Here is a 24,785-nt window from a genome sequence, read left to right as displayed (position 1 = left end):
CTGGGGTCTGTATCAAATGCACAGGGTCCCCCCAAAGAGTCTTGCCAGGTTACAAACCAAAAAGATGACCTCACAGGGCTGCTCGGATTTGGCATGTGAGAGGTCAGCTTAAAGTTCCAGAAGGAAACCCTCATTAGTATCCTGCCGTTCACCCAGAGAAGAGCAAGCCATGTCACCGAGCGCGCCCCGTACCTTGGTAAACATGGGCTTCCCGTGCTGGGTGACCATCGCACACTGGTCGCAGTCCACCGTGATGGATGAGTTGTGGTAGGATTCCTTCGAGTGTTTGAGGATGTAGTACAGGTCGGTCACCCCTCCTTCAAACACAGTGCTAAAATAACGAGGGATGAGGGTCCTGCCAATAGCTGGAAGAGAGACACAGAGAAACAAACCATTAACGATAATGTCCGGATGGTCCCATACACCCCACACCACGGCCAGACCTCCAACGGGATACAGATCATACCAAGAGGCAAATTTTCCCTCCTTACCAACTGCCACATCCTTTATGGCTTACAGTTAATAAAACAAAATCTCTAAGTATTCAGGAAAAATTTATGCGGTCATCTTTCCAGATTTGGTGTCCATCAATAATGTCAGAGTTAGCACTTTAAACATAAAGGGGGAAATGCTGATGACGTTTGACCTCATAGATATTCTCTAAGTTAACATATTTTCAAAAGATAAACATATCGAATCCACTTGGATTTTTCAATGGATTGTTTGCACACCAGTTACTCAGTCATGTTTTATTATTTGGAGTAGTAGTCATAGTAATATAAGTTTTGATAATGTAATGCTTTGTGGGGTATGAATTATTTTGGGGCTTCACTCACTCATTGGGTCTTTAGCACAAAGTCAAGAGACTAGGGAACTATAATCAACAAAATGATTATTACAAAAGAAAAAGTTATCAGGAATGTTTGAAAGTCACATGACTTATGAGTAGATAACTGGGGTCTCTAACGTCAAATCTGCAAACGCCCATAGGAGTTTGGGATGGACACGTACACACTATTACATTTAAAATGAATACCCAGCAGGGACCTACTGTATGGCCCAGGAACTCTGCTCAGTGTTATATGGCAGCCTGGATGCGAGGGGAGTTTGGGGGTGAGTGGATATTATGTGTATGTATGGTTGAGTCGTTTTGCAGTTTACCTGAAACTATCATAATATTGTTAATCAGATACACTCCAATATAAAATAAAAACTTAAAAAACATCTGCATACATTGACACACTTTCCAACACCATGTCTCAAACTGCTTTAATGAATGGATATCTTTAACAGGTGACCCCTATCTGTATACAAAGAAATCCATACCTACGTGAATGCTGACTGCTCTATCTGCTTCTGGAGTTGGAAGAAAATCTCTTTCTAGAATCAAAGGGCCATCTTAAGAAAACCTGATACCTTCCACTTGGTCTAAATTGGTCTCCTTCATTCTGCATGTCCTGTCCTGTCCCATTTTAGTTTGAGCAGTTCGTAAGTAGCTGGGTCTCTCTGATATATGATGCTTAGAAACAGCTAACAAGCCCTTGCTTTAGCAGAGATTTTAAATCCTCTTACACTGAAAATCCCAACTCATAATATCAGGAATTTTGCCTATGTGCAGATTTTGAGGCAAAGTACTAAAACACTCTCAAGTGATTCAAGGTTTTAATAAATCTCTTACATTCACCATATAAGGCTTCCTGAAAGACAAAAATAATATTTAAGATAAATACATTACCAAAGAGTGCTTTAATAGGAAAGATCATGCAATCATCACTTGAATGTTTAAAAATGTTTAATTTCATTTTGAAAGAATCAGTAGTAATCCATTTCGTATGAATCTATATCTCTTTTGTACACGGATTTGGAAAAAATACTATAAAAAGAATACCCTGCCAAATGTTTTCTGAAGTGATCGCTAAAGAATCCCAATGTGAATGACTAGTCTCTGAATAATTTATATAGTTGTTATTGCTTCATATTTACTGCAGTGAAATCAATCAACAAGTGTGTGCTGAATATTCCAGGATCTTTGGCAATTTCATCCTAAATAATCCTTATACATACACTTCCTAAATACTGCCTAATCCCCAATAGTGCATGTTTATTTGCTAAATATAAAATTCAAATAAGAGTCATTTGAGTCCATCATATCCTTAAACATATGCATAGCTGATATGTCATAAAGAAAACTTTGCTAATACGAAAACCCTTATTGTACTTTGCTAAGCAGCTAAAATTAATTAAATGTATTTCAAATATTCCAACTTAAAACTAATTACCATAAATCAGCTCTAGCAATTTGATATTTTGGGATCTGTACTGTGGAAAGTAAACACACACCATAAAAATATAGATGTAGGGTGAAAATATTTCACTACAATATCCAAGGAATTGTCACATTAAAAAGGTTATGCAAATAAACATCGTTGGATTAGCCACATTATCATTTATTCATGAATCATGCACAATTTAATTTCTCTGTAGTAATGTTTGCTACATGTAAGCATTATTTTCGTTCATAGTTTAAGGAAATTCAAGTGGGAAAAAAGTTCGAAATTCCTTAACTTTCACTTGAAATTTTTCAATCTTTTTTTGTGATAAAAGTTACATAAAATAAAGCATACTATTTTAAAAGTATGTTCACTTTGCTGGGCAACTCTCACCATCACCCATCTCCTGAAGTTTTCACCTTACTAAACTGAAACTCTGTCCCCTTTAAACGCTAGCTCCCTCTCCCCGCCTCTTGACCCCCTGTTCCCTGGCATCTAACAATATATTTTCTGACTCTATGAATTTGACTACTCTAGGTGACGTGTATAAGTGGAATTATAGAGTATTTGTCTGCATCTGGTATATCCTCTCTAACTCTAGATAATGCGCAAACTCTATAGCCAATAGACGTAGAGGGTGTCAGCTTTTCTTCACTGAATCCTTTCCATCACTGAAGGGAATGACTGTTGAGGACACCTGAGGGTTGTTTTCAGTCCTGTTTCCTCTGTGGGACTACCTCCACCATTTTCCCACTGTCTTACTTGGACCATCACACACAAAGCTCTGTTATCCTCCATGGTAGACTAGCTACTCTGATGACCCCACTGAATCACAGCAGGGGGATTCACAATCTTACATATGTGGTCTCCTCTTTTCAGATCGGGCCTGGATCCTGTGATCTGCTCTCATAAATAGAAGGTACTTCACTCTGTATAAGCTCTAGGTTCATCTACTTCACGAGAACTGAGCAAAATGTGTTCCTTTTTATGGCCGAGTAATATTCCACTGGGGCTTCCTAGGTGGCTAGTGGTAAAGAACCTGGCTGCCAGTGCAAGAACACCTAAGAGATTCAAGTTCGATCCCTGGGTCTGGACAATCTCCTGGAGGAGAGCACGGCAATGCACCCCAGTATTCTTGCCTGGAGAACCCCCATGGACAGAGGGGCCTGGTGACTTCAGTCCACAGGCTTGCAAACAGTGGGACATGACTGAAGCGACTTAGCATGCATGCATGCAATATTCCAGTGTATGTGTATCACAACTTCTTCATCCATTCATCTGTTGACGGATGTCCAGGTTGCTTCCATGTCCTAGCAATTGTCAACAGTGCTGCAATGAACACTGGGGTACCTGTGTCTTTTTCAATATGGTTTTTTCAGGATACATGCCCGGTATTGGGAATGCGGGGTCATGTGGTGGTTTTATTCCTCGTTTTTCAGGCAATCTCTGTACCATTCTCCACAGTGGTTGTATCAATTTGCAGTCCCACCAACAGTGCAAGAGAGTTCCCTTTTCTTCACCCCTCTCCAGCATCTGGTTTCTGAAGATTACGCAGAGTGAAGTAAGTCCAGAAGACAAAGACAAATACCCTATATTAACGCATACATATGGAGTCTAGAAAGATGGTACTGATGAACCTATCTGCAGGGCAGAAATGGAGATGCAGACACAGAGAACACACTTGTGGACACAGTGTGGGGAGGAGAGGGTGGCACTGAAATATGTACAGTTCCATATGTAAAACAGTCCGTGGACATTTGCTGCATGATGCAGGGAGCTCAAATCCTGAATTCTGTGACAACCTAGAGGGGTGGGAAATTAAAAGATGCTTGCTCTTTGGAAGAAAAGCTATGACCAACCTAGACAGCATATTAAAAAGCAGAGATATTACTTTGCCAATAAAGGTCTGTCTAGTCAAAGTTTTCTTTTTTCCAGTAGTTATGTATGGATGTGAGAGATGGAACATAAAGAAGGCTGAGGGATGAAGAATTGATGCTTTTGAACTGTGGTGTTGGAGAAGATGCTTGAGAGTCCCTTGGGCTGCAAGGAGATCCAACCAGTTCATTCTAAAGGAAATCAGTCCTGAATATTCATTGGAAGGACTGATGCTGAAGCTGAAGCTCCAATACTTTGGTCACCTGGTGCAAAGAGCTGACTCGTTAGAAAAGGCCCTGATGCTGGGAAAGATTGAAGGAAGGAGGAGAAGGGGACGACAGAGGATGAGATTGCTGGATGGAATCACTGTCTCAACGGACATGAGTTTGAGCAAGCTCTGGGAGATGGTGAAGGACAGGGAAGCCTGGTGTGCTGCAGTTCATGGGGTCGCAAAGAGTCAGATATGACTGAACAACTGAACGACTGAACAACAGAGGGATGGGATGGAGTGAGAGGTTCAAGGGAGAGGAGACAGACCTATACCTATGGCTGACTCATGTTGATATATGGTAGAAACCACCATGATATTGTACAGCGATTATCCTCCAATTGAAAATAAATAATTTAAAAACATCCCCAGTTAAGCATCCAGCCAACAGCCCGCAGTAGTTTGCATGATGAAGGATGTTCAGGACACTTGAGCCCCCAAAGAGCTGCCTTGAGCATTTCTCACATGGATCAGACGCGAGCTGCCTTCCAGAGACTTTGCCCAAATTTGCAGAATCATAAGTCAATAAAACAAATGTCTTGGGGCATTCCTAAGTACAGCAATGGACAATCACAGCACACTTTCAATCTCTTAGGCTACAAAGATGAGCAAATTAGAATTCTTCCCTGGAAGAGGAGAGTTTTGCCACTAAAAGCATGTGAATTGTAGAAACGCCAAATTCTCTACAGAGGAAGCAGATCAGAGAGACTGACCCTCTTGGACTGATGCGGACCTCATCCTAGCTGGGACAGAAGCCAACTCCATCTCTTGGAGGTCCCACTTATGTGAAATATGCACCCCCACATTTTTGCTCGAGTTTGTGTTAGATTTCTGTGGTTAGTAAACAGAGATATTTTGATTAATGCTGTCCTGTTTCAGCAGGGAATAAAGGAGTGGACACACAAAATAAAGAGGAAGTGATGAGAAAAAGTTGTCAAAGATGATATCTGTATTTTAATTGTTGGTGCTACAAACTTGGGCTTCCCTGGTGGCTCAGTGGTAAACAATCCACCTGCCAATGATGGAGACGCAGGTTCGATCTTTGGGTTGGGAAGATCCCCTGGAGAAGGAGATGAGAAGCCAATCCAATTTTCTTGCCTGAGAAATCCCATGGACAGAGGAGCCTGGTGGGCTACAGTCCATGGGGCCGCAGAGTTGGACATGACTTAGCAACTAAACAAGAACAACAAACTTAGTGTCTTAAGATCCATCTGTCTATCTATCACCTATTCTTTATCTTACAGTTCTGACAATCTGACACGGGTCTTGCTGGGCCCAAAGTAAGGTGTCAGCAGGGCTGTGCTCCTTTCTAGAGGCTCTTGGGGAGAATCACTTTTCTTGCTTTTCAAGCATCCACAGGCTCTCTCCTACTCCTTGACTGTGGCCCCTTCCTCCGTCTTCAGAGTCAGCAATGGTGGATGGACTCTACATGGTCCTATCCTCCCCTCCTCCTCCGACTCCCTCTCCCACCTTTAAGGACCCTCATGAGTGCACTGTGCATGTGTGTATGCTAAGTCACTTCAGTCACATCCGACTCTCTGTGACCCCACGGACTGTAGCCCGCCAGGCTCCTCTGCCCAAAGAATTCTCCAGGCACAAGTACTGAGGTGGGTTGCCATGGCCTCCTCCGTGGGCGTCTTCCTGAGCCAGGGATCGAACCCAAGTCTCCTGCGTTTCCTTCACTGCAGGCAGATTCTTTACCCACTGAGTCATCTGGGAAGCCCCCCTGAGTGCTCTGGGCCCACCCAAATAACCCAAGATCATCGCCCACCTCAAGATCCTTCATTTAATTGAATCTGCAAAGTTCATTTTGCCAAAAGGTAACGTCTTCACAGGTTCCAGGGGTTAGGACTGAACTTTTCTGGGAAGCTGTTATTCTGTCTGTCATCAAAGAGCTTCTGTTCTACAAGGGAGTGGAGTCAAAAATACAACACACACATGCACACTAGATACATTTAATGTGCAATGAATGGAATAAGAAACCAGAAAAAAGAATTGCATGTGTTTGAGGAACCTGCTCTATAGCGCATTCATTGATTTCCTCTATAAACCTTCACAGAACCCAGAGTAGGTGCTGGAAACACAAGGACAGATTTTTGTCCTTGTCTTAACACCTCACTTCTAATAACAAATATCTAAGTATCTGTAACATAATGTAAAAATAAAGTTAAAAAATAGATTTGTGATTTTGAACTCTGCCATTTTCTTCTGAATCCTGAATTTGATGTACAATTTTATTACTTTTGAAGCCCTAAGATTAAAATGTCTTTTTAATTTAATAAATGGTGCATCTGCACTGCACAGCCCAATATAAACGACTTTAAAGTGAACATTTCTGATTTAGACCCCATGGTCCCCTAATTTATCAGCCATACCAATTCTGAGTCTAATAAGTTGTATACTGTCTCACTCATAAGCTACACCTATGCTTTACATTGATACGTTAACCCTTGGAATAAAAAATAATTTAAATATTGATATGATAAATCTATATTTGTGCCTCCACGAAAGGGATTGTATCTTTCAAATATACTTGAAAGGAGATTAAGATTCTAATAATTATAAACGTGATTCTATTTTCCTAACACATTTAGGTCAAAGCTCCAAAAAGCTGGAAAGAGAAAGTATGGTGAGTCGGATAGCATGAGAAGATTTTATGTGATATTATGTGAGTGGAATACTGTATATGTTACTTATCCATGTGTTTAGGAAACAGAAAAGAAGATCACGGTTTAAATTATTCAGGAGTCTGAAATGTGTATAAAGAATGTTTAAACAATGCTCTTCCTTGTAGGTAAACAGGATTAGTCCAGAATAGCTAACAATTTGTGTCTGTGTGTGTGTTATTCGCTCAGTCGTGTCTAACTCTTTGCGATCGCATGGACTGCAGCCCACCAGTTCCTCCGTCCATGGGAATTCCCAGGCAAGAATACTGGAGTGGGTTGCCATTTCCTTCCTCGGGGAATCTTCCCACCCCAGGGACTGAACCCCGGTCTCCTGACTGCAGGCACATTCTTTACCATCTGAGCCACAGAGAGGCCCATTATCCAAAGGTAACTTGGGTGCTGAGCGCTGAATTCCAGCTCCTTGGGAAGTTTTTCCTTGTTGTTCTGTTTGTCCCCAAGCATTGGCCCCTCTTCCCCAGAGGTTCTTGCTGTGAAAATTGGAGGGCTGATGGAGCTGTGGAGGCAGGGTCTAGCTTCTCTTTTTTCTCATAGATGTTACTGGTAGACATTAAGCTGTCTAGAGGATACCCGTAGATATTAGCTGATTTCTCCCCCCGTTTAGAAACCAAATGGTACATATTGGTAGCTCATAATCACTGAGAAGATATAAGCATCTGCCTTTTGGAGTAGTTTGTCTCTACTAATAATTATGAAATGCTCTTAAACTCTTGGGGATGTTCAGAAGGAATTCACATGAAAGACATTGCAAGAAGAAAATAATCACATGAGAAAACGTTCAAACTAGTAAATCAAGGTACATATTCAAATAAAATTAAAAAGATTAAAACATCAACCTGATGAGGTTGTGGTGAAATGAGCATGCTCAGATACTTCTAGGGAAATCAATGTAACAATTACTCCTAGTCTGGAGAGTGTCTAACTCAGATAGTTTATTAGATGTGACACTAAGCTCTTGGTAAAGATCTTGGCCAAACTGAGGATCTAATGTTCAGATCTTAAGTGCTCTGAAAACCATTGTCCAATGTGAAGACCTTTTGATTTGGGGTCATCCCTTATATTCTAAATGCCTATAACTTCACCTTTCAAAAAAAAAAAAATTCACCTTTCAAAGAAAATTCACTCCAAAAAATGTAAAATGTTGAGGATCCCAATGAAAATGGGGAATAAGAGCAATGCATATAACTAACAATATATTAGGACCACTTAACACTTGACAATTATTTAACCAGTAGTTTTCTACCTCATTGGAAAAGGAAATCATGCTACCACACTGCACATTAGTGCTTTTAATTAGGCATAGTTAAATATTATAAAGCAATTGATAACTATGATTTTTAAACATTTTTTTCATAAACATGACAATGGATAAACTGGTTGTCTAAATCTGAGTAGTTTTTATAGAGTTGTTCTAAAGCTGCAGTACTTCAAAAATTCAAAAGGAAATTCTACTAGGGATACCACTACATCATAGTACAAAATTCTACTACATAATACACGTGAAGATTCAGTCAACTTTAGACTTATCTGAATTCAGAAATTAGTAAATGCATTATGCTAACATAATGGAAATGCTCCTAGTACTGAAATAAACAATACTGATGTATTTATTTGTGACATCACACATAGTCGCAGTTGTGTCTGACTCTGCAGCCCCATGGACTGTGGCCCACTGGAGCCTCTGTCCATGGAATTCTCCAGACAAGAATACTGGAGTGGGTTGCTGGTTCCTCCTCCAGGGGATCTTCCTGACCCTGGGATTGACCTCGCATCTCCTGTGGCTTCTGCATTGATAGGAAGATTTTTTTTACTACTGAGCCACCAAATATAACTATATAACCAAAATGATGGAATTAAAACATGCTTGAACTTTGATGGGAGTGACATAGGATCAAGGCAGATTCCTTTGTCTTGCTGAAGGTAAAGCAAGCCAAAATCACTTGAGTTTCATAAATTATTTTCATTGTAATATACCTTTAACTACTTTTTGTAAACAAAGCAATCTGATTTAAACATTCTTCTTTCTTGCTATTTCAAACATTCTTTCCTTCAATATATGTTTATTAAGTACCTGCTATGGGCCTGCCATTGTTCTAGGTGCTGGAGATAAATAGCAGACAAGTGGGAAGAGAGACAATAAAATTGGTAGGGAAGGAAGGCAGGCTGGTTTAGGTTGGCTGGTCTGCAGGGCTGCAGTGGGGAGGTGTTGATGGAGCTGAGTCTAGGCTGGACAGGTCATGTGAGCATCTGGGAATGAAAAGGTCCTATAAGGCAAAAGCCCTAAGACAGAAATGAGCTGGAATTGAATGAGCCTGGTGTGTCCCAGGGTCAGAAAGAAGGAAGTGTGGTAGGACCATAGTCACGGAGAGTGAGATGACAGGTGAGTTCAGAAAAGGAGGTGGGGCCAGACTATCCAGAACTTTTTGGCTGCTGCAAAGACTGGCAGATCAATCTCAGTGCAGTTAGGCAGCAGTTGCAGGCTTTTGCCAATGATGTGATCAGACAGACTTACTCTGTTTTTCATTGTATTACATTATGATCTGATGAAGTTGCTGCTTTTAAATGTGTCATCCACCTGTCAACATGGTTCCAAAGTGCCACAAAATTTTTTGCTCCTCCCAGAAATCTAATAGGCATTTTTCTTCTGTTTTCTACCAGAAGACTTCTAGGTCACACCACCTAGCAAGAGATGCTGGAGGAACAATGAAGACTGTGATAAATCCCATCCCGCTCTTAAGGAGCTTCCGGTCAAGTGATTCTTAGAGCTATGAGTTCATTAACTAAGGACAAATATAATAGGATGCAAGTCACGGCTCATTCTTGTTCACCATTGTTTATTCATTCTGGACACACAGATGCAATCCATACATATTTGCTGAATGAGTGAGTACAGTCCATGAATGGATTTGCACTTTAAAAGTTCCCAGAATTTACATGTAAGACTTGCCTCATTTCACGTTATTTAATTCAACCAGTGCTTGGGCATAATCAGATAACTTTGGTCCATGTTTTTTTTTCCAGCTATACCATAGAGTGTTTTTCTCACTTATGTGCCTTTCATGATGGGCAAAATTCTTTATCTCTTTGTGCCACAGTTTTGATGATGACACTGTGCAAGGGAAGTCCGCGGCCACTATTGCACCTCTTACCACGAATCAGTACCCTATAGGTATGAAATGGAAACCCTTGTGACTTTCATGTTAAGTCCATGTCCTAGTTACCGTGTCTCACGGACATGGGCAGAGAGGGAGGTGTCAGGGGAAATCCTGAGCTGAAGGGTGAGCAGACACCAATCAGACACAGGGAAGAGAGGAGTCCTGGCTGAGGAGACACCATGTGTGTAAGGAGAGTGTTTTCATTTAATTTAAATAATTAAATTAAGGAGTGTATTTCCCATGATTTGGGCTGTGGTCTTTTTTTTTAACTTTTAAAAATTTAAAATTTTTTTAAAGTTTTTTTTTTAATGTAAACTGTTTTAAAAATCATTATTGATTTTGCTTCTGTTGTACATTTTGTGGCTGTGAGGCATATGGGATTTTAGTTCCCCCACCAGGGATTGAACTGGCATCCTCAGCTTTGGAAGGCAAAGTCTTAACTACTGGACCGCCAAGGAAGTAGCAACCAGAACTTATACATTTATACCTTAGAAGAGTTTGTCTGGATGAACTATTACTTAACCATAACATTCTCTCACTATTTCCTTATGACAGTATGATATTCTTTTAGTTATCCAAACTTTATAATGTAGTTTACATCTGGTAGATTTATTTCTGCTCTATTATTTTTATTTCAACATTTTCATAACTGTTGATACTGCTTATTCTTCCAGATAAACCTTAAGATAATTTTGCAAGTCCTGCCCTCCTACCAAGAAAAACTGAAAGGAGGTTGGTTTAAATTAAATTTACTAAAAAAGAAGTCACATCTTTAGAATACCCAATCATCCCGAGGATAAAATGTCCATTTGTTTAAATCTTTATTTCCACCTCAAAATAAGTCTGTAGCTTTCTATAAGTAGATAGCTAACAGTGCTTGAATATTTTAGTTATGCTGAGTGGTTAGTGTAATTTTTTTCATTATTTTTCTGTTTGGAACACAGACACTTACTTGAATGCTCTTATTATTTTAATAGTCTTTTGGAAGATTGCTTTGATTTTTCTAGGTGAAGAAATCTATGTATTTCCTTCTTTCCAATATATTTATATCATTAATTTCTCATCTTACTACAATAGTTGGAATAGCTCTTCCAGGACAAAAGGATTAAATAATGAGACAAGTAGGAGGCTTTCTTTTGTTTCCCTAATTTTTTTGAGCATTTCCTCAAAGAGTAAGGGAAGTACTTTTTGTTGATTTGAGATCTGATCATACCACTTATTATGGAAAGAAAAACATATTATTTTTGTAACTCTTGTGTTTATGATTTTGTCCTTTTTAGTCCTGATGAATGTCTAATTTGATCAGGTGCTTCCTCACTTACTATTGAGTTGGTTGTCTAAGTTTCCTTTAGAAAATTACCTATTAATATATTTTCAATTATTAAATAATTTTTTACTTGGTATAAACCTTTCTTTTGTGCACACATATATTTTAAATAAAATTTCGCATAAATTCATGATTTTATTAATTTCTTTAATAACAAAGATCCATGAAAGCAGTGCTTTATATGAGGCAGTAGCCTAGGCACTAAATTAGAATGATGGAAGAAGAGAAGACCTCACATTTAGTCCATGACTCCAGCATTTTCTAATTCCACTGGGTTTCTGAAGATCTTAAAAAGCACCCCTAGCTAGTTCCATACTTCAAAAATACTATTAAAAAAGAATATGTTTAGCATGTTTCTCTGATTCGAGTGCAGTGAACTCAACTCATGGTGATCCTGATTAGCTCCTGATTAGTGATTATGAATAACACTTAACATATGTGGGAAAAATATGATACAGCATACTAACAGTTATTTAATAAATATAATAAGATTATCCATGATTATATTTCACACCCTCACTTTATAGCAGAAAAATCTGATGGCTAGAGAAGAAAACTGCATAGCTACTTGGAGCCAGGGTGAGATAAAGTAGAATGCCTATTGCTTTTAATCGGCCAACCTTTGTTTGTTTCTATACCTGAATTTAATTTTTATTAATTTTTTAGTTACATAAGTAATCCACATGCAAAAAAATTAATACAGTGCTGTTACAGAGACTCACTAACTGTTCACTAGATCTGATTTCTTTTTCTAGGCGTTGAGAAGACCTCACTTCCTAAACTCCCTTACGGCTGGGAGGCTGCCTTCTGATGGCACCGTAACCAGTGACCAATGGATGTTTCTATTCTTTTCATTTCTTCCCACCAAGCAGACATCAAGAAAAACTATTCAGCCTTCAGAAATAATGGATGAAATCATTCTATGTGCAACTGAAAAGCTCTTTCCCAGCTCTAACAGCCAGATGTTGAAGACCCAGGAGGGGATTCCATGGACCCCTGAGAGTACACACTTTGTCCATAACTTCACCAGCACTGAATATTGTCAACTTTTGCATTTTTTCTGCCACTTAGATCACAAAGCATTTCCTTCACAACATGACGACCGTCAAGGATGCAAAGTTTTATGTATGTGTAGATGAGGAAATTAAGTAATTAACCACAGACTTCCAACTCATGGGGTTATTGCTCCAAGTAAGTTATCCATATCTGACATTTTCAGATGGTTTGCCATTTTCTGGAATTTTTTTTTTTTTACCCCAAACCCCTACACTGTACTAAAAGAAAAATAAAGAACTTCTCTAGACTAGAGAAGCAAAAAAAAAAAAAATTCCATTCCTTGATTTTTCAAAGGTGCCAAACATCAAGAATTCTTATGAAATTATTTCAATATGATGATTTATTGGAACTGCTCAAACTGAGACCCGTGGGGACACCACAAGTCATTCAATTCTGTATTTTAATATCAGCACAGTTGAACTGAGTTAGAGAAAGGCTGCCAGAGAAACAGACACATGTGTGTGATTTCAAACTTAATCGAAACCAGGACTCGGCAACCTTTAGCAATGCCAAGAGTGGCGAAAGAGACCATTTCCTCTCTGCAGAGACAGGCAGACACGGGGAAACTGGGCCCGTCCCCAGGACTGGATATTACACAAGACGTTCCCTGTAAGGTGTTAAGTGGTCACTAAAATAGAAGCTAATAAAACATGACCCTTTAAAGTGGATTTTGAAGTCACGGGAAAGGTTTGTAGAATTAAAATAGCAAACTGGCTGTCCCCACCATTCTCCCAACTCCATTTCAGTCTCACCCATTCCCTTAGCGTTTCCAGGCTCAGCACACCTTGAAACCATTGCTCACGTGGCATCCTTTGCCTGCAATACCCTAATCTTCCCTCTCCTGCTTCATCCTAAGTCCTAGGCAACCTTAAATCTCAGCTCAAGGACCACGTCCTATAGTGGAGTGTCCCTTTTTCCCTTCTAGTCTTCCACTTCTCTCCTTAGTACTCTTCTTTAAAATTATTACTATTATTTTGGCTGTGCCCGAGGCAAGTGAGATCCTATTTCTCAGACCAGGGATCAAACCTGTGCCCTCTGCAGTGAAAGGGCAGAGTCCCAACCACTGGATCACCAGGGGAGCCCTCTCCTTGGTACCCTTAAAGTGACTTTAAGCTTGGATGCTGTAGTCAGAGTTCTGAATTCATTGACTCACTTGGTGACCTTGAACAAACCATTTATGCCCTTCACACCCCAGTTTCTTCGTCTGTAGAAATGAGAGTAGAAGATCCACGCATCCAGCGAGCAGTTACAGGTGCTAACAGCATTATACATGCAAAGTGTTTGGCACAGAGTCAGACTCTGTAAGCGTTTAATGCATGTCATTGTTCTGCGTGTGCACAGACCATGTGGCTTACCCGGCAGCCCTGGAATCCTCCATTTTATTGTCTTTCCATCAGTGACTGAGGTTCCCTGAAGTCAGAGAACATTTCTCCATCATCTTAGTATCACAGCCCATTCAGGATGTGAATAGCTACTTAAGAGATGTTTGGCAAGTGCATGAAGGTAGACTTGGCATGTCTGTGTAGAGAGGCTGCCAGCCCCAGACTGGTTATGTGTACACCTGGGGTTTTAATGCAGAGGTAAAGCCACTTTCAGAGTTCAGGGCTGGAGAACTAAAATCACAAGGAGAAGAAAGGAATGTTTTAAGGTCCCATGTCTGGAATTTTTATATCTGAATGTTCTGGTCCAGATAATTAAGGATCAAAGATTAGTCATTTTGAAAGATTCATCTTGGGATTAAAGCTAATTTTTATAAGTAAAAAAGTGTCTCAACTGAGACTCCTTAGTTTGAAGGGGCTTCACCCTTACCGTATCTGTGGGACTGATTTATAAACATCCAAACTCCATAAACAAGAGCAGGCCTCTTTGAAAAGGAAACTAAAGGGAAAGAACCCTGGAGAATGGGAATGACAACTCATTCCAGTTTTCTTGCCTGGAGAATGCCACGGACAGAGAGGAGTCTCGTGGGCTATGGTCCATAGGGTTGCAAAGAGTCGGACATGACTGAAGCGACTTAGCATGCACACACGCAGAGGGAAAGAAAGAGAGAAGGAAGGAAGGAAGGAAAGAAGGGAATGAAATCAGGAAGGCAGAGAGAGAGAAAGAAAGAAAAGGAAAGAAAGAAAGAAAGACACCATCTGCAGGCCAAGTCTGCATTCCAGGGGCATTTTACAGGGATGTAAAAATCCTTGGAAATGAGAAGCAGTAAAAGACGGTCAGCTTCGCATTCCACAGAAGTCCACTGGGGGCTGTGCTTCTGACCCTTAGACGGTGTCTACAAGCAAAGGAACAGTGATTCTGACGGTGAATTCAGTGTTGCCTAGGCTTTCTGGCAGCAGCGCTTAACAGCCCCACAGCACCCACCCGGGCCTGGTGAAACCACGTGGGCGCCAGGTGTTGGAGTCTGACACGCCGAGTGCAGGTTTCAGAAAAACCCGAGGGTTTAGGAAAGAGGGGGCAGCTTCTGAGCGCTCTGTGGGTTCTGGGGATGGGTCTGGTTTGCCTGAGCCTTGGTACACAGTTACCAGTATGATGCTAACATCTCTTGTGCATTAAAGAGCATTAAAAAAAAAAAAATCCCTCACTACCCACCATCATCCAGTAGCCCCTCCCTGACTGTCCAATCTCCTCTCAGCAAACAGACTGTGACTCCCCTCCCCATCCCCAGGATGAAATGACACTTCTGGTGTCTGCACTCCATCGCCCCTTCAAGGGGAGATGCCAACTTACAGGGAGACCAGGGTCCTTGGACCACAGGATCTGGAGCAGGGCCACTGCGTCCTGACAGGCACACAGGTCTGTCCTCTCTCTCAATCCTCGCTTTCTCCTCTGTCACATAAAGAACTGACAGAAAGGCCCAGGGACCCTCCTGGCGTTGTTGCTCTGAGGTCTCACTAGCCCTGACCTCTTCCCAGGAGTGTGCCATGGGGTCAAGAAGGTGGACTTGGAGCCACCTGGCCTGAACTTGAATTCCAGCTCAGTTGCTGTGTGACCTTGGACAAGTGACTCAGTCACCCTGAACTCAGGTTCCTCATTTGTCAGATAAGGACACGTACAGGGCCAGCCCACAGGGATGCTGTGCAGAGCACATAAAATCAACCACAGAATGCTCTCCCCTCTGGCTGTTAAGTAGGTAATGAATTATTAATCACATCCTAATTAATTTTTCTTCATAGCATTGATCACATATTATATTTGTGTATTATCTGCTCCTTTGCTGGAATACAAGCTCCAAGAAGGGAGGAGCTGTGTCTGTTTGCTCCTGGCTGTATTGTCTCAGAACCCAGAGAATATGGAATAAAGAGTAAGAGTAAGCACTTACTATATATAGAATGGCTGAACTTTGCATGGATGAACATAAAGATATCAGGCTTCCCAGGTTGTGCTAGTGGTAAAAAAAAAAAAAAAAAAAACACCTGCCTGCTAATGCAGGAGACATAAGAGACTTGGGTTTGATCCCTGGGTTGGGAAGATCCCCTAGAGGAGGGCATGGCAACCCACTCCAGTATTCTTGCCTGGAGAATCCTGTGGACAGAGGAGCCTGGCGGGCTACAGTCCATGGGGTCACAAGGAGTTGGACTTGATTGAAGCAACTTAGCATGTGCACACGTTAAGACATTACTATCATTATTACTATTATTAGCATGCCATACAGATTAAATAGCATGGAGCATGCCTGAGTATTGAGGATGTGTTCAACACACAGCAAATAAAGGCTAGAAGGAAAAAAGGAAGGAGATGGTGGACAAATGCAAGGAAGAAGAGCAGACACATTCCCAAGCAACTTCTGCATGGGAGGCAACGAGGCAAACGTGAGGTCAGCGTGAGGGGAATGGGTAGGCGGGCCAGCACCATTGAAATCCTTGGCCAAGCACCTACATGTGAGCGGTGCTTGAGGGCGGGGGAGACAAGGAGGACTCATGTTGGGTGGGAGTTACTCCAGCTGCATAGGAGTGGCAGGTTGGCTGCGTTTGGGATCTTGAGGCATCTCCTGAGCTATTTCCCAGGCTAGGGAGTCAGGGGGTGCAACCGCCTGCTTAGTAAAAGGTGCCCAGACCTTCCCATGAAGTGAGCTGGTGCTCACTTCATCCTCTTCCTCACAGGTGGTTAGAGAAGAATCAGCCTGGGGTAGCATGAGAGACACAGCTGTGAAACCAGACAGAACATGGCCAAACCTACTTCTGCTACTTCGGCAGCCACGGTGTAAGACAGTTAACGAGAATGGATCCACTTGCTCCTTTTCTCTGTAGACTCCTCCCCCTCCACGTCACTGTAGTTGTTCATATGCTAAGCTGTGTCTGACTCTTTGCGACCCCATGGCTGCATGCAGGCCCTGCCAGGCTCCTCTGTCCTCCACTATTTCCCAGAGTTTGCTCAAATTCATGTCCATGGAGTCGGCAATGCTATCTAACCAGCTCATCCTCTGCCATGTGCTTATCCTTTTGCACTCAATCTTTCACATCACCAGGGTCTTTTCCAGTGAGTTGGCTCTTTGCATCATGTGGCCAAAGTACTGGAGCTTCAGCTTCAGTATCAGTCCACGTCCCTACACGTGTGTTACATACCTTGGTGGCTGGTCATAAGCTAGTTCCATGGAGATAATATTACTTACTTTGTAGATGAGCTTAAGGATTACCTGAAATAGAAAAAGGCGTTAAATATCTAGCTGAGCTCCCAGGACTCAGTAGACTCCTACAGGTGAGGGTAGAGAGTTGGGACCTCACAGACAGCAAGTCCTTAATACTTGTTTACTGATGATGGCTGACAAAGGCTGAAATCCAGATGCCTCATCAAAAATCATATAAATCTCTCATCATCAACATAATACTTTGGTCACCTGATGCAAAGAGCCAACTCATTGGAAAAGACCCTGATGCTGGGAAAGATTGAAGGCAAAAAGAGAAGGGGGTGGCAAAGGATGAGAAGGTTAGATAGCATCACTGACTCAACAGACATGAATTTGAGCAAACTCCAGGAGACAGTTGAAAACAGGGGAGTGTGGTGTGCTGCAATCTGTGGAGTCACAGAGAGTCAGACTCGACTTAGTGTCTGAACAACAACAACACCCACAATCATCTACACACAGAAAAGAGATGATTCTAAGTGTTTTCGTGAAAGGAACTTGCAAGACGGCTGCTTTTAAGGATAGAGGGGCTCAGGGTCTGTTCCCGCCTTTCTCTCTCCTTTTCTAGCAAATGCAGAGCTAACTGCATTCACTGGTCTGCACTTCCCAACTTGTCCAAGATCCCAAAGATTAAAAACAGCAGAGCACAGTAACATGGGTACATTTTTCTTGCCGTCTACCATTATTTTCTCAGACTTGGCCACTCTTTGTATTTTTTTCAGAGTTTACGTTGGAATGACAGCTGGCCGGAATGACAGAATGTACCTCGCTACTTCAATAGCATCTCTACAAAATTCTTTCTCCTTCCATCTCTCCTTCCCTCCTTCCCCTCTTCCTCCTCTCTCTTTCTTGCCTTTCCTCCAAGGTTTGTGTTTTCAGAATTTCACCCCCTCCCCCAGAGGGAACATTTTAGCAGCATGGGTTTATGACTACTGTAAAGAAGAAAGTTTGAAAGGCAAAGTCAGAGACGTGATTCCCCAAGCTTTATAACAAACCCCTGTCAAAACATAACAAACCACAGCCAGACATGAGCCACGGTGACAGAATGTAAGACCATAAAGATGATGGAGATCAGACGGGACAGGCACTTTATAGAAACAAACACCTTCCTTGAAAACAGACAGAGCAGACATAACACTGAAAAACCCTTCCCGAAAAAAAAAAATGGTCTGAAGAAATAAGGACAAAAACATAAAATTCAAATGACAGCCCAGCCCAAGGAGATAAACCCAAGGCAGAAAGAATCCAATTTTACTAAATCAAACCGACATCTCTTCCTGACTTTAATTGACCTCAGTAAGCTGGATCCTAAACAAACATAAAATTAAGAAGTTGGTAGCATCCAGGGGAGAAATGGACCGTCCATCTGTAGACATTTGAAGTTTCACTTCTCGGGACTTTCTTGGTTCTGTATAGAAACATGAAATCATTCACTCCATGGGGGGTGGTGGCCATAGCACCCAGCGTGGGGTCGATTCAGTGTTCCTGAGAGTACCCATGGAAGGTTTACAGTTGAGGTCTGGCTCCAGCCATCAAATATCAGTTCAGGTTTCCATGGTGCTGTCATCGTTGGAAAGAAATGTGCACAGGAAGAGGAAGTGAAGCTAATGGATGCAGCTTACCAAGACACCAAGGAGAGCTCTGTCTCCTGTTAAACTGGAGGCATTACACGTCCAGGCACCACACTGATCTCTATTACCAGAAGTTCCTTAGTCATCAAGGCATGTGTGTTTTGAAAAAAAATCTCCCCATAGTCTCTCTGGTTTTCCTTTGCTGGACATTCTTGCTGACCCTTCTTCCTTCCTTTGTTTATTTATTTTTCTGGGTAACTCTTCCTCTTCTTTAGCTTCTGACTTGGGAACTACTTCTTCCAGGGAGTCTTCTCTGCTTTCTGCAGGTCAAGCTGGTTCGGTCTATCTCTTGCAGATTCTTTTGACAGCCTCTCCTTCTCTGTCATAGAATTTACCGTATCACAGTGGTTCTCCAACAGACTGCAACTTGGGGAGCATGTTGAGATAAAGGTTCCCAAACCTCACCTCCAAAAGCATCTGTTTCAGCAGGAGTGGGATGGGGCCAGGGTCTGGTATTTTTTAACAAATACTTCAGATGCTTTGATCACAGATAATCCCTAGAGCATATTCAGAGACTCTGGTTTATCTGACTTCTCTCTGAGTTGTCTTACTATGCTGGGTCCGTGAGAACAGAAACAAAATCTGCCGAGGGTCACACTTGTACCCACGGGATTAATCTGAGCAATCAGCATTCAATAACAGTCACTCCCTCTTTTGTTGTTGTTCAGTCGCTCAGTCGTGTCTGATTCTTTGCGACCCCGTGGACTGCAGCACGCCAGGCTTCCCTGTCCATCACCAACTCCCGGAGATTGCTCAAACTCATGTCCATTGAGTCGGTGATGCCATCCAACCATCTCATCCTCTGTCATCCCCTTCTCCTCCCGCCTTCAATCTTTCCCAGCATCAGGGTCTTTTCTAATAAGTCGGCTGTTCTCATCAGGTGACCACAGTATTGGAGCTTCAGCTTCAGAACCAGTCCTTCCAATGAATATTCAGGGTTGATTTCCTTTAGGATTTACTTTTTTGATCTCCTTGCAGTCCAAGGGACTCTCAAGAGTCTTCTCCAGCACCACAATTTGAAAGCATCGATTCTTTGGCTCTCAGATTTCTTTATGTTCCATCTCTTACAGCCATACATGACTACTGGAAAAACCATAGCTTTGACTATATGGACCAGCAAAGTGACGTCTCTGCTTCTTAATAGGGTTGCCATAGCTATACTCCCCATATATGTATGTCTGTGTATATGTAGGCATGTAGATGGCTGTGTGTCTGTATAGGTACATGTATACATGTGTATGTGCATATGTTTACACACACACATATAGTCACAGAGTGAATGTGGTAAGGAGCTGTGTTTGGTACTTTAGGTAGGTAGGTTACCGTACCTACCTGTGTTTGGTAGGCATGATATGGAGCTATGTTTGGCAGTCCTGTGTGTTTGACAGAGATGAGAATGATCGAGGCATGGAGTACTGAGGAGCAGCATCTCATAGCCTCTGGTTGTCCTCACCGATTCTTCCATCATGTGTTGCCAAGAGAATGGATGCCATTCTCAGAAAGCAAAACAGAAGCAAAACCTCCCGCTCACTGGTGACTAGGTAAGAACTGGCCACCTCTATCCTACCAGACACTCCACTAGGCTCCCCCTGCTGAGTCTTCCTGGGTGCAGACCCTGATCAAGGGACCTCAGCATCACCTGGAGGGCATGTCCTCTGGTGGCACTTCTGCTGAGAAAACAAATGCTTCAGTTCCAAACAACCAAGACTGCGGTGGGGCCACATGTCAAGATAATGCTGGGAAACAGACTTGAAAGACGAAGTCTCTTCTATCAGTCACGTCCCCAAACTGTTATAAATCTGGGACTGCCCACACTCCACTTAACATGTTAGAATACAATTGAGTGCTGAGTTTTACTCCAGGTTCATTATAGCGGGGACTTTGCATGATGAATGTGCTGGAGATGAGGGACTCACAGTAATCCAAGAAGGCAATTCCCAGAGCCAACAGGCCATTGTGAGCATGTATGAATTGATAAACAGAGTGATCACTCGTGCAATTTCAGGCTGTGGAGATACGAACAATATCTCGCTAGTGGATAATATCAGTTGTCAAGCATATGTTTTATAACCCCCAGGACTCCCTCTTGTTTTTGCAAGCTGCTGGTGGATATCTTTGATTTTTTTTTTCCCTAGCTGCATAAGACTTTGGAAAGGTTAGATTTCTTTTTTTTTTTTTTTCCCTTCTTTGACCAGAGAGGTTAATAGTAGAGAAAATGCAAGAAGAAAAAAGAAGTGAAGACAGAAAATAAAAATTATGAAGAACCATTTCATTAGCTCTTTAAATACCACTAAAAACATTTCAAATGCGTATTTTAATATCTGTAGTCAATGTTACAAGAAGACTGCATACGTCAGAGGCACTGCTTTCTCTCCCTGGAAGATTATGAGGGTGAGATTTAATTGTCTGTACATCTTTTAGCCCCTGGTGTCTCAGGGTTCTTTAAGAAAGGAACCAAGTCTGCTCACCTCCACATCTTGAATGCCCAAACCAGCACCCTGCACAGTTGGTAAATAATTGATATGGTCATCAGTTCATTCATCACCTTGGATTTCTTTTTTTTTTAATTAATTAATTTATTTTAATTGGAGGCTAATTACTTTACAATATTGTAGTGGTTTTTGCCATACATTCACATGAATCAGCCATGGGTATACATGTGTTCCCCATCTGGAAGCCCCCTCCCACCTCCCTCCCCATCCCATCCCTCTGGGTCATCCCAGTGCACCAGCCCTGAGCACCCTGTCTCATGCATTGAACTTGGACTGGCGATCTATTTCACACTTGATAATATACATGTTTCAATGCTATTCTCTCATATCATCCCACCCTCACCTTCTCCCACAGAGTCCAAAAGACTGTTCTTTACATCTGTTTCTCTTGCTGTCTTGCATAGAGGGTTATCGTTACCATCTTTCTAAATTCCATATATATGTGTTAGTAAACTGTATTAGTGTTTTTCTTTCTGACTTATTTCACTCTATGTAACAGGCTCCAGTTTCATCCACCTCATTAGAACTGATTCAAATGCACTCTTTTTAATGGCTGAGTAATATTCCATTGTGTATATGTACCACAGCTTCCTTATCCATTTGTCTGCTGATGGACATCTAGGTTGCTTCCGTGTCCTGGCTATTGTAAACAGTGCTGTGATGAACACTGGGGTACACACGTCTCTTTCAATTCTGGTTTCCTTGGCATCACCTTGGATTTCTAAGAGTTGGAAGACAGGAACCGACCAGGTAGACTGTGATTAGGAGCCAACCCAAGCAGATATGACCCAGGAAAAGGGGTGAGCCTCTGGGGAAGGTGATGGTGAGAGACAGGAGGCAGGAAGGAAGGAAGTTCTCTTAAGTCTGTGCTTCTGTTTCTCTCTGTAAATGAGTTCACTGACTTAGAGAATGACCATATGGGTAACAGGAGGGAAGAATTAGGGGGCGGGATAGCTAGGGAGCTGGGGATGGACACGTACACACTGCTATATTTAAAACGAACAACAAAGTCCTGCTGTACAACACAGGCTTCTCTGCTCAAGGCTGCGTGGCGGCCGGGACGGGAGGGGAGCTTGGGGGAGAGTGGATACACAAACCTAGACAGGATATTAAAAGGCAGAGACATCACCTTGATGACAAAGGTGCGTATCATTAAAGCTACGGCTTTTCCAGTGGTCATGTATGGATGTGAGAGTTGGACCACGAAGAAGTCTGAGTGCTGAAGAATTAATGCTTTTGAACTGTGGTGTTGGAGAAGACTCTTTGAGAGTGCCTTGGACTGCAAGGAGATCCACCCAGTCCATCCTAAAGGTGATCAGTCCTGAGTGTTCATTGGAAGGACTGATGCTGAACCTGAAACTCCAATACTTTGGCCACCTCATGCAAACAGCCGACTCACTGGAAAAGACCCTGGTGCTAGGAAAAACTGAAGGCAAAAGAAGAAGGGGATGACAGAGGACAAGATGGTTGGATGGCATCATTGACTCAACAGACATGAATCTGTGTAAACTTCAGGAGATAGTGAAGGACAGGGAAGCCTGGTGTGCTGTCCTCTATGGGGTCACAAAGAGCTGGACATGACATAGCAACTGAGTAACAACAACAACGAATATGTATGGCTGAGTCCCTCTGTTAACCATCTAAAACTATTGCAACACTGCTAATTGGCTCTGCTGCTGCTGCCGCTAAGTCACCTCAGTCGTGTCTGACTCTGTGCGGACCCCATAGACGGCACCCCACCAGGCTCCCCCGTCCCTGGGATTCTCCAGGCAAGAACACTGGAGTGGGTTGCCATTTCCTTCTCCAATGCATGAAAGTGAAAAGTGAAAGTGAAGCCGCTCAGTCGTGTCCGACTCTTAACGATCCCATGGACTGCAGCCCACCAGGCTCCTCCGTCAATGGGATTTTCCAGGCAAGAGTACTGGAGTGGGTTGCCATGGCTTTCTCCGCTAATTGGCTAAAAAGTTAAGAAAAAAAAAAAAAAAGAAGGAAGGAAGTTCTGGGTTGGAATTAAAAGACTTGAATGATGTGGAAGAGGAAACAAATAGCTGCCTAAGACAAATACAAAAATACAGGCAGGGAATAGGTAAGGAGCTTTTTCTGAATCAACAGAGAATTGGCATTGCCAGGAATGTTCTAGACTCTTGAGGATTCTTCTTTGTGGAGGAATCTCCATTAAAGTGATACGCCTCACCTCCCTTTGCCTCTTTGCTTACTCCACCAGGGTGAATCAGGGGCATAAGACATCTTATCAAAGAGTTGCAAGTTCAGAAGGCAAAATTAGGTATGCGTAGTCCTCCTAATTCTACTTCCTTCTTTTGGATACAAGCTCTAGAGGGAATGTGTGTTCCCCTCAGCTTCTGCAGCATCAGAATCTGCCTTCTAGGATGACAAGCAACGCTGGTGACGTGGTGAGTAAGTCCACTTGTTCTTGGATTTAATTTTAGGAAATCCATTTGCCTGGGGATATACGGTATGTTCTCCAAAGAGTATCTGTACCAGAATTATAAAGTCGTCTGCATCTGGCATCTCTTTTGTCTTACTTCTCAATTGGTTTAGAACTTTAAGGGTTAAAAAAAAAAGTGTCATTTATTGGAATCTCAATTCACCAGACAAATAATTGGCAGGCAGCAAACAGATTTCAACCCAATTTGATTTCACAAATGCTTTTCACACACCTACTATGTCTACAGCCCCACATTGCCTTTTGGGATGTTTACAGCAGTAACCAAGACAAGATTTCAGGCCAGGGCACCGTACAGCATTCTAGACTTGAGAGGGGGAGCAGATGTCATGATCGCTGACTTAATGGCAAAACTCATTGCCCAGTGCTGAAGATTAAGATATACAAGCTCTTTGGTTGACCTAGGTTTCACATTAGAAGGCGCACTTGCAGCCCCAAGTGCATCTTGTAATGTGAGTCCCTTGAAAGCGAGAACTCTGCCTTAGTCTTTACCTTGGTCTCAGTGTCTGGAACATGGATTATCCTAGAACATCATAATGGAATTTTTGGCTAGATGGATGGAAAAGTCCTGCTGGATATGGAAAGACTCTTGTTGTGAAGAAGATAAAAATCACCTCCATCTCAAGTGATCAGAGTGACAAGTCATAGAGAGTTTGAGCTCTTCTACCAGTTGGACTTTAAATAAATCATGCAAGTTTAGAAGATGTTTTCAAAAACAGTAGAGTAGAGATTCTTTCTAGATAAAGAATCATGTTTCAACAGTGAAATGCTTTGAAACAAAAATGAAGGCTGCTTTGTAGGTGGATAAAAAATGTATACAAAATCTTCCTTCCTTCCGTGAGTCTTTTCTTTTGGTCAGATGGTTAGGAAAGAATTAGTGGAACCATGACACTTGCTTTTTGATGGGGAAGATTATTTTTGATTTTCTAAATGACTGAG

General features: G+C 42.0%; 1 protein-coding gene across 8 annotated transcripts in view; it reads right to left on the bottom strand.

Moving 5' to 3' along the window:
- The window catches only part of LDB2 (LIM domain binding 2), a 441,029-nt gene that overhangs the window by 83,199 nt on the left and 333,045 nt on the right, over positions 1–24,785 (bottom strand). For all 8 annotated transcript variants that reach the window (XM_061145453.1, XM_061145455.1, XM_061145454.1 and 5 more), the window contains exon 3: positions 193–365. In XM_061145453.1, the coding sequence (XP_061001436.1) occupies positions 193–365 (173 nt within the window). The remainder of the gene's footprint in view (positions 1–192; positions 366–24,785) is intronic.

The sequence above is a fragment of the Dama dama genome, chromosome 6 (genome assembly GCF_033118175.1).
Source record: "Dama dama isolate Ldn47 chromosome 6, ASM3311817v1, whole genome shotgun sequence".
NCBI lineage: Eukaryota > Metazoa > Chordata > Mammalia > Artiodactyla > Cervidae > Dama > Dama dama.
This window is presented reverse-complemented; position numbering and strand designations above follow the sequence as displayed.